At 38.9% G+C, this 17209-nt stretch overlaps 1 protein-coding gene across 1 annotated transcript in view; it reads right to left on the reverse strand.

Moving 5' to 3' along the window:
- LOC145990116 (uncharacterized) overlaps positions 1–15223 on the reverse strand; it is a 40307-nt gene extending 25084 nt beyond the window's left edge. The window contains exon 1 of the mRNA XM_083125773.1: positions 14990–15223. Coding sequence (XP_082981899.1) covers positions 14990–15179 — 190 coding nt within the window. The 5' untranslated portion in view covers positions 15180–15223. The remainder of the gene's footprint in view (positions 1–14989) is intronic.
- Between the last annotated feature and the right edge of the window lie 1986 nt (positions 15224–17209).

A 17209-nucleotide genomic window follows, 5' to 3' on the forward strand; every position in this document is an offset into this window, starting at 1 on the left:
GAGCGTTGATCAGTGCCGTTAATGGATAAAAGTTGTACATTAGTACACAAAGCATGGAAAATTAGTACACAAAACACCCAAACGCTGTATATACAAGCTAATAAATACAACTGACAAAAACAGAAGTACGCTTGGCAACATTGTAACGGGCGAGCGATTCATCGAGGCACACACCTCCGAAGACGATTGGTGGACACATGGAGCTATGTAGCAAAATGTTGGTCAACCGCAAGTTGGGCCCGCGATCATTCTAGAATGTAGATGGCGCAGGAGTGCATATACCCTCTGATTAAGTGGGGACAAAAATCTAGATGAAAGTTCAGTTGGGGAAAGAAAAACTCTATTCCATCTCACTGTTCTACAAACTCTGTATTGATGCGTACAGAACAGGGGCGAACGTAAAGTGGGTCCGAAACTCCGATAATCACATTCCTGCGTACATTTAGTGTAACTTTAGTTACCATTACATACATGCTGTACCTCTGGACAAGTATACCTGCCAAATCTAAATAAAATTAAGCGATCTTCTTAAACTAAAGCTTTCATTACACACACACTTGCGAATTGAACACAAATTTCAAATTTTGGATAGTACATGGAACATTATTGACCCAATACTAGAATGAACTGCGGTCTTACGAAATTATCGTATCCTACAATGTTAGTCTTCGTTCATTATGTACAAGAGTTTTAATACTTTCATTTTCTCGTGGACGCATTCAGTTACATAAGAAATAGTGCTTTCACCCGTTGTTTAGAACTTTCATGTGTTTGATAATGCTTCATCTTTTTTGAAGGATGTAATATTGTTCATTAACGGCGATAAAATGTATCTATAGAGCGTCTCAACCTTAAAAGTCAGTATGGGTTAAATGGAGCGCGGCGTTGCCGACTGAGCCACCGCGGCCATAATTCAAGGCAAAATGGATAATAAACCTTTTCCTGCTCCCACAAAAATAGGCAATAATTAGGCTGGAGAGTTCAATGAACTAAGCGATCTCTAACTACGCACTGGTAATGATCAGGCTGGAAAGTTTATACGAACTAACCGATCACTGATATTGCTTGTTTTTAAACTAACCGATCACTTGATAATAAACCTTTTCTCGAGCAAGGCCTCATATCCAGGAAGCTATCAATTCAGTATTAGTAACAGTACATTGTTAATTAGCTTCAGGATAAGTTCCTAGTATTCAAAATACATCTTGCAGTATTAAGATAAATTTTAATGTAACCAAAGCTCTTAAATAAATTGTTAATCGGTTGGTTTAAATCTAAATATTAATGTGAAAACTGCACCTGCGCCATCTGTTATTAGAAACTGAAGGTTTTCTTACGACCAGTTTTGAAATCAATTCTGGGCCAGAATCTACATGTAATGTGAAAAATGGACAAATAGGATTCGGTTAACACAGTTCTTGAGATCTTCCGTTTACAATGTGCGGGAGAATGTCACCAAGCAAAGAGACGGAAATAAAATATAACTTACAGAGGCAACAATAGATAGCAGCACGCCAACAACTTCGTAGCGGAACAACATTTTCGATAATGAACATACGCGTAGCGTACGCAACGCACGGATGGGAAACAAAAGGGGCAATTGCCTCCATTAATCATGGATTTTTATCACGGAGGGACAAACAAGGTATTTTTCCATGGGCCATATTACACCGATAATAGTGTTGCCCCCTCAAACAACACTACTTGAATCAGAAATTATCGCATTCCAGCATCCCCATTATTTTAATGATTTTAAATTGCTCCTCCCAACCTTGGACGGTAATCAGTTCTAGGGGGCAAGGGGGGGCAAACATTAAAGTAAAAGAAAGCAAGACTAGCAGAATGTAAGAGTAGCTGGACAAAAGGACACTCAAAATGGTATAACTTTTCACGCCTTTCTTGCATTATTTCTTCCAAATTCCCAAGAGTACCTACAGAGGGGCAATTGCTTCCTCGATTTAAAATTTTATCGGGAGTTGGCCCTGGGCGCTTAACGATCAAAATGAATGCCATGGCCCCCATGAAATTTATGGGACCCATTAAATCAATATTGTTTTGGCTTCGCTCGCAATTTCATTGTTCTCTCTAATGCATTGAAATTACCAGAGAGACAAGTAAGAACAACTAAGTACTTCAGATTGTAGCTGCTAAACAGTTTCGTCTTAATTCCATGAACAATTGTTTGGAGAAAAAGGAGCGGGCACATGTGAGAGACAATTTATGCCATTCTTGCTGTTGATTTGGTATGGGGCGGATGAATTGATTGTGTAATGTATTTAAATAATATGTTTATAATAATAATAATAATAATCCGTTGCGCAACAGCCCATGAAGGGCCTAGGCATACCTACCGACTGCCGATCTCCCTCCCACGCTTTCCTTCGTCACCTCTAAGCGTGGAGATCTTCAACCAGTATTGGAATAGTCGGGGGGTCAGCCCGACGTATCCCCAGCCGTTATAGTAGGTCTTCTGGACCGGATTACGCTCACTCACTCGGAGCTCCCCAATTTCCTCACGATGGTGGGTTGCCACCGGCCCTATACGCAGGCCGAATAAATTCCGACCAGAGCCGGATTCGAACCTACGCCGTCCCGCAGAGAACGATCTCAAGACGAGTGAACGCCTTAACCCGCTCGACTACGGAGGTTTACATATTTTATATATATATATTTTAAGGTAATGTAAGGTGTGTGTGTATGTGTGTATATATATATATATATATATATATATATATATATATATATATATATATATATATATATATATTGTTACGTACCCATACGTGTAAACCATATGGCCAATGATTAAAATAAAGAATCATAGATGGCAGCACGTGGAAGAAATATTACGATCGCAGATTATATTAACAATGCGCACACGAATTGAATGAATTTGTTTGGGAGAACTGAAATTAATTGTGCTTACATAAATTTATGAACTGAGATAAACAATGGAGATGGATAAAGGCGAGATAAAGAAATGATCGACACGTGCAGTATATGTGATTGCATGTAAAGATTAATGAAGTTAAAAAGCGATTACGACTTCATTATGTTTATCGTCTTGCCTGGGGGGCAATTTAAGTTCTCCTAAACATTTTTTGGTTGTTTTACCCGGTGTTATGAATATATTGCTGGCCAGGATCAGGCGGCACCCTTCGATTAACCCCTTCTTTCTACTTGTGTGCGTTCATTTCGATCTTCAGCCGAGAGATCGGGAGAAGCGTGGCGGGCGGCGCTGACGGAGATGCCGACATTTGCGGCCTGTAATGCCCGCTTATTTTTATGGACATATGCAGACATTTATATAAATATTGCAAAAAAACGAGCACTAACCTGTGTTATAACACGCAAAAGTTATTCTGTAATTCCTCCAAGTTCTGCTCTTATATACCCAAATAAATAAGCTTTAGAAACGATGTTAAGAGCCACAGATAATAAAACATTTTAATCATAGTTTTGACCAGTAACGTCCTGCTTAAGTTTATATCCTTGAAAGAGTTTTGTGTCGATGGGGACCGTTTGGAGGTTTCGAATGTGCAACACTGTATCAAGATTACGCTGCAGACGAAACCGTTAAAAGTCAATGGTTTTCATGAGCTTCCTTGTAATCCGAAATCTCCGAGCTCGAGTTTTTTGTTCCATGGCGACTAGATGAAGACAGAGCTGTGGCGAGCAGATGTAAACCAAGAGCGTGTTAATTTCGTACTGTGCGCAAGAGTGATATTCTTGGTTACTTGCCGTTACTTGTTTGTGTTATTGCAGTGTGTATGTGTGTTGTGTCAGTGAGACGATTGGAATGCCAGCCGCAAGGTTCACGTTAGAACAAAGAATTCTTATGTATGACACTTACGTGAAAACAGACTCGTGTCGAGACGTGTGTAGGCAATTTGTACAGAAATTCCCAGGCGTTTCAACTCCACATAGAGATACGGTTAGACATCTTGTCCTTAAATTACGAGAAACTGGATCGTTAAATTTTAAAACACCTAAGCAAAAACGACGGATTCTAACAGAAGCAAAACCTCTACGCCGTGTTTCACAGGAGATGGGCGTGTCAAAATCATCAGCACATACAGTCACTAAGTTACTAAAATTAAAACCGTACTCTTATAACACAGGTTAGTGCTCGTTTTGCAATATTTATATAAATGTCTGCATATGTCCATAAAAATAAGCGGGCATTACAGGCCGCAAATGTCGGCATCTCCGTCAGCGCCGCCCGCCACGCTTCTCCCGATCTCTCGGCTGAAGATCGAAATGAACGCACGGTATTAGGCTATTGCACAGCAAAAGATTGATCCGAAGGGGAATCCATCCAATGCTTAATAAATGAAGGGATTTGGATATAGGTGCCTTGGTAAATAAGATATATATTTACTAGAAGACTAAATATATGAAAAGCATATGATTTCATCGATAGAAGAAGAAATATATTAAATAATAGAGCCCGACCCTGTGGCCGAGCGGTTAGCACATCGCGCTGCGACGCCAAGGGTCCCGGGTTCGAATCCCGGTCGGGCTTGGTTGTTTGTGAATGTCCATTCAACAATTTCATCATTTCATCACTCATCCCCATCTTCGCAAATTAGCCAAGAGGCACAAAACGCGAAGTAAAATAAACTAAATCAACAAATCAACAACATCAACAATAGAAGAATAAGTATATTGATTAATAGAAGATGAAGTTTATAGAAGAATAAATATATTGATTAGTAGAAGAAGAAGACTATCGAGTAGTAGAAGCAGAAGCCTACTAACCAATTGATAGAAGAAGAAGTCTATTAACTAATTGATAGAAGAAGAAACATATTAACTAATTGATAGAAGAAGTCTATTAACTAATTGATAGAAGAAGTCTATTAACCAATTGATAGAAGAAGAAGCCTATTAACCAATAGACGAATCAGCTGACTAATTGATAGAAGAAAAAGACTCTTAACCAATTGATAGAAGAAGAAGTCTATTAACCAATTGATAGAATAAGAAGTCTATTAACCAATTGATAGAAGAAGAAGTCCATTAACCAATAGAGAGGGGAAGCTTATTAGGGGATAGAAGAAGAAGCCTATTAACTAATATTACTAACTATTACTACCACGTATATAAATCTAATGTAACATCAGGAAATTAAGAATATACGATGCATTCATTGTACCTTCTGTAGTAGGTTCAACAAGTTGTTTCCTTAGTTTGTTCTTCCTTCTAAAATAAGTTATCAACCAGTTTTAGTTGCCCTGAGAATCTCATGTTTTACTCTGGCCTAAGCCGGACTGGAGTCACCCTCTCCGGGACGTGGCAAAATATATATATATATATATATATATATATATATATATATATATATTATATATATATATATATATAAATCAATCAATAGTCTGTTGTTGATTACGATAGAGTTAGTTTAGATTCCTCAGACGCCATGTTGTACACATGTTGAAAGTTATTAAACTTCGTTTGTGTTTTTATGTGCAGAATGTATTTTATTGTGTCTATCCATGTTTAATTTGGACCTAAGCATTCTACTAACCACTCGGAACGTTTCAGTTCTTTTGTGGATAGTAAGGGTTAAAATCAGTGCAGCGAGTAAAACATCAATTTATCCTAAGAGGTTACGGATATATGCCTTTGCGTATAAATACCGATCATAGAAATAATAACAATAAATAGCATAAGTGCCAACACCGTACCAACTTAACGCATAACTTAATTTTGGATTATATTATGTGCATAGCAAAGGCTAAAACGAGTGGAATATAGGCTAATAACGAGATCATACGCATTTCCATTGGTCCATGATAAAATTCAATATAATTAAAATGAAAACATGAAATTATCTTCCTTTCACCTACTTAATGTGCAACTTGGAATATACTTCTTAGCAGTAAATGTTATAAAGATTCCAGTTCAATAAATGCACTGGAGATGAGTGAGGTGGGGATTTTATTGGCCAATACTCAACATCATGACATTATTTTTAAAATAAATAATAACAGTTGCCCCTACCAGTTCAACTTGCTAGGTGGCAAAACAGCTTTTATTACATTTGTTGCTTTACCAAAAATGTGAAATTTTCAACATTAAGATCACTTTAATAGGTTTCATAATTTCTGCTCTGGATAAATGGTAATTATTACTCTTTTGAGGAAATCAGGAATTTCAAAGTAGATGAAAACAACATTTTTAAAGAAAAATAATATAACAAATATATATTTCACAGGAACATTTTTAGTAATAACCTTTTGTGTAGAATATAATTTATTCAACTTGTAACATAATTAGGAAGATAATATAGTTCTTAATACGTTAGTGACATCTAGTGTTTTCGTTTCCAGATTAAGTGTCGATCCACAAACTATCAGAGCAGTGTTGGGAAAGTAATTTTTTAAACTAACCGAGTTATAGTTACTTGGTTCAAAAAGTAACTGTACGTGCCATTCGTACATTTTACTTTAGAGTTTTAAAAAGAGATCAGTTCGGCAGCGTTGAAACCAGACGCCAGCTGGTGTTATTGTTTATTTTAATAAGAACAATAATGAAAGTTATACTCAAGAATATCCATATTCCCCACCAGGGAATATTCATTACTATTTATATTATTATTATAACTGATAAATATATATGATGAACTGAGTAATTCACTTATGTAATTGATAAGAACTCTCATAGATAATTTGAAGGATGATGCGTTGTGAATTTCTTGTAGATATTGGACGTACTTGAGTATCTGGCCATTGTTGTGTTCAGCATGAAATAACAATAAACAATTTTTGCTATAGTAGAAGATTTTGTTCAATACTATGACTTGAAATATGTAGCTCCCAGTACATTATTAATTTTGTACTTCTTTTACTTGGCTTAGTGATGCATTAGCTATTATTATTATTATTGTGATTCGTGGTGGAGTGTTTATTGATATTAGTAAATAACAGATTTTGTAAAAAAAAAATATATATAAGTATCGGATGGAAATGAGTATTTATGAGATTTTTTGTGAACTTATAATTGATTGATTGAATTGTTGTTTTAAGTCCACTTCATGCACAGAAAGGCTAATCGGAACTGGACCTACAGTTTAAAGTGGGATCCGAACCACGGTGCCTCCACTGGTTATCGAACCCGGGACCCCTTCATTACAAGGCAACGACGTTCCACTACTCCATCGGGGAGGCTCCATTGTGAACTTCTCAAGTGCACCCAATGTTCTTGAAAAATCGTCGCCGCTGTTCCCTCCCCTAATAACTGGAAGCTATACTGATCGCACTTTTAACTGGCGGTTGACCTTGATGGCTATTTCTGGCGCGTCCTGTCCCCCCAATCATTTTCGGGGGTGCGTGTGGCCCGAAGGGTGCCAACAAACTCAGTTTCGAAGTAAAACCTGAAGGGATCACATCGCTCTCCCGAAGCAACGTTGCCAAGTGTACTTCTGTTCTTGCCAGTTGTCTTTATGTGACTGTGTGTCCGCCTGCATTCCGACCTGTGGGTGGTCATTCCGGAAACTTCATCGTCCAGGATCACATGTGCAGTTGTACCATCAACCCCCACTGATTTCTGGGGCTGACAATACCGTTGCCCGAGAAGACTTTTTCTCGCCTTACGGTACGTTTGGCAACATGTGGTGCACCAAATCATCATTTGTTTCGTCCCGCGAACAACGTTCGGTAACTTGTGACTCGAAAATGCCCGATCTCAGCCGAACAAAATTCAACTGATCGCTGATTAGCTGTTTCCCAGCCGCCAATTGGTGTTGCGTTCAGTATAGCAACGCGTACTTTACAGAGAACAGCCAGATGAAGGAACACCGGCTGGGTGCGAAATCTCGGGGAGGACATGGGGGAATTTCCCCACCAACAATTTTGTCCTAAAATCCCCCCCACCAAACTTTTCTGGGAGGTTCTGTGCTAACAACAAAAGATAAACAATTTGTTTTTAAGTCGAAGATACTTCACGGGAGTAATGTCGAAAACACACACACACAAGAAATGAACAACAAAGAGCCTCACTATGGAAATTGAACCCAGCAATCCCCAGAACACAGAAATTTGTCAGATTTCTTATTTCTTCTCCATTTCTCATCGAATTTCGTCAGCTACCGCAAAGTATAGGAAACTTTTATTTCCTTAATGCCTCTTAATTTTTGTCCCTCCCCCTAGTCACGCAAGTCATTTTTAAAATCTTCAATTTGCAATAAAATTTTGAATGAATGGCAGTTGATATAGTATATTGTATATTTTTGTAATATAATTTAATTATTTGATAACTGGCAAATTATTTAATGACATTATAGTTAGTACACACACATACACACGTGGACGTCTGGAAGGGGGGCAAAGAGGGGCCGCGGCTTCCCCCTGGGAAATAAAGGTCCACCTAAAAAGTATATTTCACACATAATTTCATTTCAGTCACAGTGATTTATGTTAATTATTGTAAGGGTGTTGAAGGAGCATGATAATTTCAGACTGAAGCAGTGTTTTTTTAGGGGCATCACAATTATGGGAAAAATATGCCTCCTTTGCCCCCCTGGAAAAAAATTACCTTGCTTGCCCCTCCCTGCAAGAATCCTGCGGACGTCCATGCACACACACACACACAGATATAATATATATATATATATATACACACACGTGTGTGTGTGTGTGTCTCCTCCTTCCCCCACCAATCTGCAGTGGTTTCGCACCCTGAACACCGGAGCCGTAAACACAGGTCCAATTCGAAAAGACTTATTATTTGCCTTTTTGCCAGCCGCAGGTGCAACGGCAGACAATGGACAAGATAAGAACGATGGGGATTAACGAAGCGGAAAATTGTAGCGAAAAGAATCCGTAAAGAAAACAAGGAACCTTCATTAGGAGTTATCTAACACGAGGGCCAGGACTTTTCGAGTGGCGAACAAAGATACTTCTCGAGTGAAAGTGACCCGAGGGAAAGAGAAAGTGCTTCCGCGGCCTTCCTCAAGGGACGTGCCTATTCCGTAATTGCTCAATGTGATGAGCGCGAGTGCAGGGTGGCTAGAAAATCGCAGCCCTTTTGGCCTGAGAGAGAAAAAGCGAAAGGAAGTGCAAAAACACTCATCTCTCTCTCTCCTTCTCACCTATTTCGCCCCTCCCTTGCGTTTCTTTTTCACATTTCTTCTTTTCTGTAAATTCTTTATCTTTTCCCACTCTCTTTCTCCCCACTCATCTCGTTCTTTTCTTTTTCTTCCCTATTTCTCATTTTCGTTTCTTTATTTCTCTTTTTCTGTCACTTCTATCTCTCATTTCATTGTTTCCTCTTCCTATCACTTCATTATCTTTCTTGCTCCCTCTTCTCCCCTCTCTTTCCTTTATTTTCCTCTCTATTTCTTTTTTGTTATTACATATCTCTTTTCATGTCACTTCTATCTCTATCTCTCCTTCCTAACCCTCTTTCTTTCGTTTCCTTTTATTATCTATGTCTCCTTCTTGTCTCTTTATTTCTCTTTTACTATCACTTTTCTTTTTTCTCTCTCTCGCCCCTCATCTGCTTCTTCCCTCCCCCTATATCTCTCGTTTCTTTCATTCTCATTTTCTCTCATTTTTCTCTTCCTCTCTTTCTCCCGACCAGAGACGTCTCGTGAACGCATGCGGTGCATGCTGCGCATGCGTCAATTGTGGGAAAAAGGACAGCTTGCTCTGCGACGACATTCATGAGCATTTCTACATTCTAATTTCTTCATATAGGAGAAGTATTTATTTAACACGAGAGCGCTCAACTAAGCTTATATTACATTTCTTGGATCTGAAGTGAAAGAAAGTAATAATTCTTTTCCCACAATTGACGCATGCGTTCACGAGACGCCTCTGCTCCCGACCCCCTCCTCCGAATTGCATACGGGTTCAACCTCTTCTGCAAGAATAATCTTTTCTTTTTTTGAGTCTCGAGTTTTTCAAGATGAGGAGAAAACCTGTTAGAAATCAACACGATACCAGTTTTTCCAAATCAAATGCATCGCCTGGCATGGCAATAACATCAAAATATGGAACACTTTATGAACATGTAGGCTAGTCATTTTTATTAGAGTCATTTATTTTTGTAAGCTAAATAAGGGTTAAGGGCAATTCTATTGTGACGAGTGTGACATTCACCTTCAAATGCGTAACTCTATCAATTAATGTAATTTTATTTTCCTCGATGAAAGTTATTTAATTTCAGAATATTCCTCCCCTGTCTCAATTTTCAACTACAGAAAATACATTTCTTGTAATTGTGACGGGTGTGATACTTCTGAGACTTAACTTTAGGCCATTCCTCAGTCTTTCAGAAAACTCTGTGAAATATATGGGTTTACTGAAACAATTTTATTTTATTTTCACAAAGCAAACTTTATTCGACATTTATATGCCTTTAGTCTCTAAAAATATTACTACATACTTTTTTTTTAAACATGTTTTGCCTGTGACGGATGTGACAAATTTTGTGACGGGTGTGACACCATGCACATTACTTACTTTGTAGAATTATGAAATATAGGGAAAGGCTATGAAAATTATCATAAATAGATTCTTCAAACTAAGGTTTGTTTCAGAAATGAAGAACGATATTTCAGAGCCTAAGATATAGACACAATGAATGAGACAATTAGAACGAAATTAGAATTAATTTAGTTTTCTAAATCATAATGAAACTAAATTAATTCGAGACACCGCATATAAAATCATACTTCTACTATAAAAAGTGTTAGGTTTGAAACAATATGTTATTTAAATGCCATTAAACTAATGTTTGTATTAATAATTCCAAATTCTGCATAGTTTAATTTTACATGTAATAATTGATACCTTGAATAAGAATAAATTAATCTTGTTCGTTAAGTTTCACATTGAATTGCTCTTAAGCGTTGCTTTTCGAACTTAACGAAGTGTTGGCCTTTCTTTACATAATATGCACTTGTACATGACGAACTATATAATTTGCACCTTGAGGCTAAATATATCTTTCAGGCCTGAAAGAGACATAACAATGTGCAAGATATCATAACGGCTCTTAAAGGATATTATGGGAATATTACGAAACACAAAGAGAAGAAAAGAAATTCAGATACGATTAAAGACATTCTTAGTTTCACTTTCCTTTTTTATCGAGAAAGAAATAACATTATTAACTAAAAAGAAAGCGGCTGCTTCTTGCCAGCTTTATTACTTAACGGAGCAGGCATTACATGTTTCAATTCGTTTGATGTAAAATGATTTATTAAGTGAGATGCGTAATTGGGCACGTGGGAGGTAAACAATTGAGAAACGGTATTTTAAGAAACATTGTCCGATTATATGTCCCAGGTGCATATTTTCCTGTTCCTTTCTCACATTCAGTTATCCTGCACTATGCTTTAAGCTTATTGAAGTACAGTAAAACCTCGTTAATCCGGACAGGCAAAAGGCCAAAAAAAGCAGAATGCAAGGTTTTAAATGTGTCCAGAAGTCAACAATCGCACATCATCATAATATTGGTATCGCGTATGTACGGACTGCATTGTATGTACAGTATTGCTTTATATTTTACCGTACTGTAAAGTGTATTTAGGCCTATGCCCTTCAAATACACCATAAAAAACGTGCTATAAACGGAATTTTAATGCACTTTCTACTGTTCATTAATGTTATTTCAGTTAATCCGGACTTTCGTTAAACCGGTCAACTTATCTCCCCATTAGTTCGGATTAACGAGGCTTTACTGTAGTACTCTCAAGCCTTGATTTTTAATGTTCGTTATTTAGCGTCGCTTTTCTTCCACTGTTGGCTTGTCGCGACGATGAGGATGAGTGATGAATTGCTTTAGGTCCACTTTATCACCGATAGGCTAACCTGGACTGGACCTACAGTTTAAAGTGGGATCCGAACCACCGGGTATCGAACCCGAGAAAACTTGATTACAAGGCGACAACGTTATCATTACGCCATAGGGGATGTCATAGGATGAAGGGACACTCTCACAGAACACTCATGCCCAGTTTGGGATTCGAACCCGGGAACCTTGGCGCGCTGTAACCACTCCGCCACGGAGGTTGGTGTTCAAGCTTGAATATGGTCCCTAATCCAGTGGCGTGCTTAGGATTTTTTTACGGGGGACGTTTACCTAATTAGTCCTGTATTTACAATTTTCTGCTTTTGACATTTTTCTAGGAATTCTACGCTAGATGAGTTCGGACCCCCACTAACCCCTCTTCGGCACGCCGCTGCTCCAATCCCCATATCTACTTCTCTCTCATTCTGTTCGTTTTCATTTCTCTCTCGTATGAGCTTTCTCAGAGTTTGTTTCATTCCACTTCAAACACATATAGCCTAATCGGAACTGGACCTACAGTTTAAAGTGGAATACGAAACTGTACAAGGCAATAACGTTAACACTATGCCATCGGTAGGCCCGCCTTAAGATAGGAAAACACAGAAACAAGATGTTTTAGTCTAGAATCATTTAGTTTCTTTAAAGGCTTGAAGATATCTCGTTGTTCATTTATTCACTCAATCTGGTTTCTAAAGCTGATAATAGCCTCAAGGGTTCCACACAGAATTAGGATCAAGTAGTAATAAGAACAGAGATCGACATTTGGAATTACAAAATATAAGAATAATGTCTTACGCTAATGAAAACAAACAATGTATATGTATTGAAATACAAAGCATGTATGCGTAAAAAGTAAAGTGGTCCCCTGTGCTTTGGAGTTAGGGCCCAACACTTTCTTGATCTCGGCCGAATATGAATATGGGGGTGATGTGATCAGCACCACGCCCCTGGCCGCCTTTACTCCCGAGAGTTTCCTGCAGGTACTCACTTTATGCGATGCTGGGTAGAGGCGGAACCGGTTGAACAGGTGGAAAAATCCCGGTTCTCCCTCGCTGGGATCGAACCCGAGTGTCTCGCATGGCAGTCAGACACCCTAACGACTTTTTTCTAGGAATACCCCTATGCGGTATTATCCCCCGAGAAGCACAAACATCCGGGATTCGAACCCGGGACCTCTGGCTTCGTAGCGCGCTGAGCTAACAACTCCGCCACTGAGGCCGACTACTGAGCTACCGCAGACATACGTAATAATAATAACCCATGGCTCGACAGCCCTTGAAGGGCCTTGACCTATCTCCCGGCTGCCAGTCTCCCTCCCACAATCTTACCTAGAGGTGTGGAGTTCTTCAACCAGTAACGGTGTGACGTGGTGTCAGTCACGTGACCGAGTCACGCTACTCACTCGTGGCTCCCCAATTTCCTCACGATGGTGGGTTGCCACCGGTCCTGTACACAGGCCGAGAACCCAGAGACTGAACCCAGGCGGACTCGAACCCATGTCGTCCAGCAGTCGGAGCCCAAAGCACAGCGCCTTAGACACCATGGCCACGGAGGAGGACATGTGTGCGTGTTCCTGGGCAATCGAGAGGAATATATGTATATATATATATATATATATATATATATATATATATATATATATATATATATATATATATATACGTGGGTCGTTCAATATATAAATTTCCCTATGCTGTAAAAAAAAAATTTTTAAGATACATTAGAAAACTATACATACATGTGTAGGAGGATCCTTCCTCACTTCTCCACACAATCCCTATAGAGATTCAGGCATTTGTCCCACCATTGCATAAATTTGTCCATACCCTTTGCAAGAAAATCAGGGCTCTGGCTATTGAGCACTATTCTCACATTACGCTTCACTTCTTCATCTGTTTCGAAACGGTAACCTTGCAATTCAGACTTTAACACCGGAAAAATATGGAAATCACTCGGCGTTAAATAGGGGCTGTATGGAGGGTGGGACAGCCGTTCCCACCCCAATTCTTCAATTTTGTGTTGTGTTTGCACTGCTGAGTGGGGGCGAGCGTTATCGTCAAGATGAGTGACACCAGCGGACAGGAGACCTGGTCGCTTATGTCGAATTGCGTTTTTTAGTTTATCCAATGTTTGACAATAACGGTCAGCGTTAATTGTTCTTCCTCGCTCCAAAAAGTCCATCAGCAGAACACCCTTAGCGTCCATGATTCTGAACTCCTTATGACGCGAGCCCGTGTTTTCCGAACAAGCATTTACTTTTCGCCCTTGAGCGCATGCGCCTTCACGTCTAATAACGAATAGATTGTTGTTCCTTGTAGACGAAGGATGGCGCTTGTCAACCATGTGCTTCTTTTTAATGGCTTTGCTTTATACAATATTTTATAGCACAGGGAAACTTATATATTGAACGTCCCTAAATATATATATATATATATATATATATATATATATATATATATATATATATATATGTGTGTGTGTGTGTGTGTGTGTGTGTGTGGGGGGGGGGGGTCCAAAAACAGCGGGGTACGACTCGTGTTCATTAATCGAAATAAAAAAACTGTGTTCATTAATCGAAATAAAAAAAGCTGTGTTCATTAATCGAAATAAAAAAGCTGTGTTCATTAATCGAAATAAAAAAAGCTGTGTTCATTAACCAAAATATAAACTTGCGGTCTTTGGTCATTACGACTCCAGGAGTCCCGGGTTCGAATTCCCGATGTTCTTTGTGAGTTTCCCCGGCCGGTTCAAATCCGAGAATTTTTCTAACGATGGAAGCAGCCCCGGCGCCCACCCAGCGTCGAATAACATGGGTACCTGGGGGAAACCCTGGGGGGTAAAGGCGGTCAGGGGCGTGATGCTGATCACATCACCCCCACTCACGACCGGATCAAGAAAGTGTGGGGCGTTACCCCCACACCCCATATACGCCTTCATGGCGTGGTGCTATGCACAGGGAAGCACTTTACCTTTTTTTTTCTTTGTGAGTTTCCCTTCATCAAATTTCTTATATCATCACTCATGTTCGTAATTAGCCAAAAGTGGCAGAAAAGCGACGTAAAAAAAAATCAATCAGCCAATCCAAACAAAAGCAACTTGGACATGAATTAAAGAATTCCGAAAAGATTTCTCGAACATAGAAAAGAAAAAAAAAGTCCATTATAAATCAAAAAGCAAGACTTACTTGGACTGAGAGAGTAGGCAAGCTTCTTGACAAAATTGGACAACCTCACGGCCATGATAATGAACGGGAATCCGACAAGCTGCACGGGAAGATTGAAGAACGTTCCCCCCTCATCCTGGGGGAAGCCGACGATCTCCACAGCCACCTGGAGCAGGAGGACCCCGACCACAAGAAGTTTCCACACCTTCATCGTCGCTTGGCTACGTGAAGAATGATCCTCTCCTTTCGTTCGAAGCTCGTCGGCGATTGAGTCAGTGAAAGTGGTTTCTCGACTACTCCACTTTCCAGGCACGCTTCGCTCGCAAGTCGAGATTTGCCACAGCTGTTGCTGGCAGCGGTGCGACGGGTTTGTACTTCTTGTTGCGTGTACTCTTACGTTTCGTAAGCGCTTCAATAAAACTGGCTACGGGGACAAGGGCAAACGTGGAATAACTCAGGGTGCGAAATCCTGGCGGGATCCCCCCTCCCCCCAACAACAATCTTCGCCTCAAAAATCCCCCCACCAAAAATTTCACGGGGGAAGGGTTTTGTTATAACAAACAAAAGATAATCAATTACTTTTAATTTCAAATATACTTTACTAAGAATAATATCGAAAACACACACATTAGTGTGGTTGTGAGTATTGAATGAATTCTCTCTCAAGAGATCGTTAACAAATCTACATCAATACGCACAAAGAAAGTAAAACAAGAATGCAAAACAATAATAACTATGAAATCTAATTCATTTATAACACCATTAAGCCTTGTTTCCATGATATGAAAAACTCAATATGCTGACAAAGGCAGAAATTTATTTTATTATAAAACATAAACTAAACGTAACGTTTCAACCATCTAGCAAGGTCTTCTTCAGACTTTGCACCAAGTACAAATGTACATTTGCTTTAACATTTGTACTTGGTACAGAGTCTGAAGAAGACCTTGCTAGAAGGTTGAAACGTTACGTTTAGTTTATGTTTTAAAATAAAATAAATTTCTGCCTTTGTCAGGATATTGAGTTTTTCTAATTCATTTATATTAACATAAGGCACAAACTAAACAAAAACTTATACATAATAAAACCACTTGAACTATTTCATAATTTAATTAATATCTTTAGCCAGTTAGTAAAGATATTAGCTTCTTTACAATATTTGATATGTATAAAAGTAACAAATTAAATTCCTTTATGTAATTAATAATAATAGTATTATTATTATTAATAATAATAATAATATATTTTAATTGAGTAATTTATTTTTACTTTTAATAACATTACAAATATGTATATCGTATAATATACACATATGTTTGTGGGGAGGGGGTTTGAAGATGAAGAACTTTCTCCCCCCACCAGTTTTCAATGATTTCGCACCCTGGAATAACTGCATAGATGACTTCGGGGAAGGGTGGGGGTGGATCAACACGTAAGGAAACAACGAACGGATTAAGTGTGCCTGTGACAGAGGTGCCAACTCAGAATACATTTTAGGAGGGGCAAAGTTGGAATCAATAATATTTTATATACGTAAATATATACTCGGTGTCCCAGTCAGGGTTGTTAATGTCCAGAAACCCATAAATTCTAAAGGGTTCTATTGGGTTCCGATGCAGGACCGGAACCCTTTTTTCTCGCACAATCTAAATTCGGTCCAAGTTGCGTATTGTTACGTTGAAAAAAAATGTTCTTCGACCGTATTTTAATTGTTCCTGAAGAAAGGTTCCTGGACCGTATTTAAATTGATCGGGGAAAAAGGTCCCTGGACCGAATTGAAATAATTTAAGGATAAAAAGGTTCTTTACGGTCCAGAACCCATTTCCGCTTGCTGATTTTCTCTCCTGGACCGGAATTGGATTTATTTAAAATTCCTGGACCTTTAACAACCCTGGTCCCAGTTAAAAGTAGACCGGATCAAAGACATTTGTCTATGAGGCAAATGACGGCTATATTCCACCAGTGAAATGTTATAGCCCATTGTAACGTCAACCGTGGTAGGTACTCAAGGCCATCAGTCATTTCTTTTCATGATCCTTGGCATGTAACTGTTGATCGGAGCCTGGCTACTTTTAACTTGGACACCCTGTATAATGGCTGTCCCTCTAGTTGAATTTTAGGGGTGGCAGATACTGCCTTGCCACCTCCAAAGTCTTGTGCTATAAAACAGTAGAATACGTACGAACAGGACAACCGCTAAAGGATTAAGTGTTTCGATGGATTAATTACGTTTATTTACTT

The sequence above is a fragment of the Lepisma saccharinum genome, chromosome 7, assembly GCF_977018435.1.
Source record: "Lepisma saccharinum chromosome 7, izLepSacc3.1, whole genome shotgun sequence".
Classification (NCBI taxonomy): Eukaryota; Metazoa; Arthropoda; class Insecta; order Zygentoma; family Lepismatidae; genus Lepisma; species Lepisma saccharinum.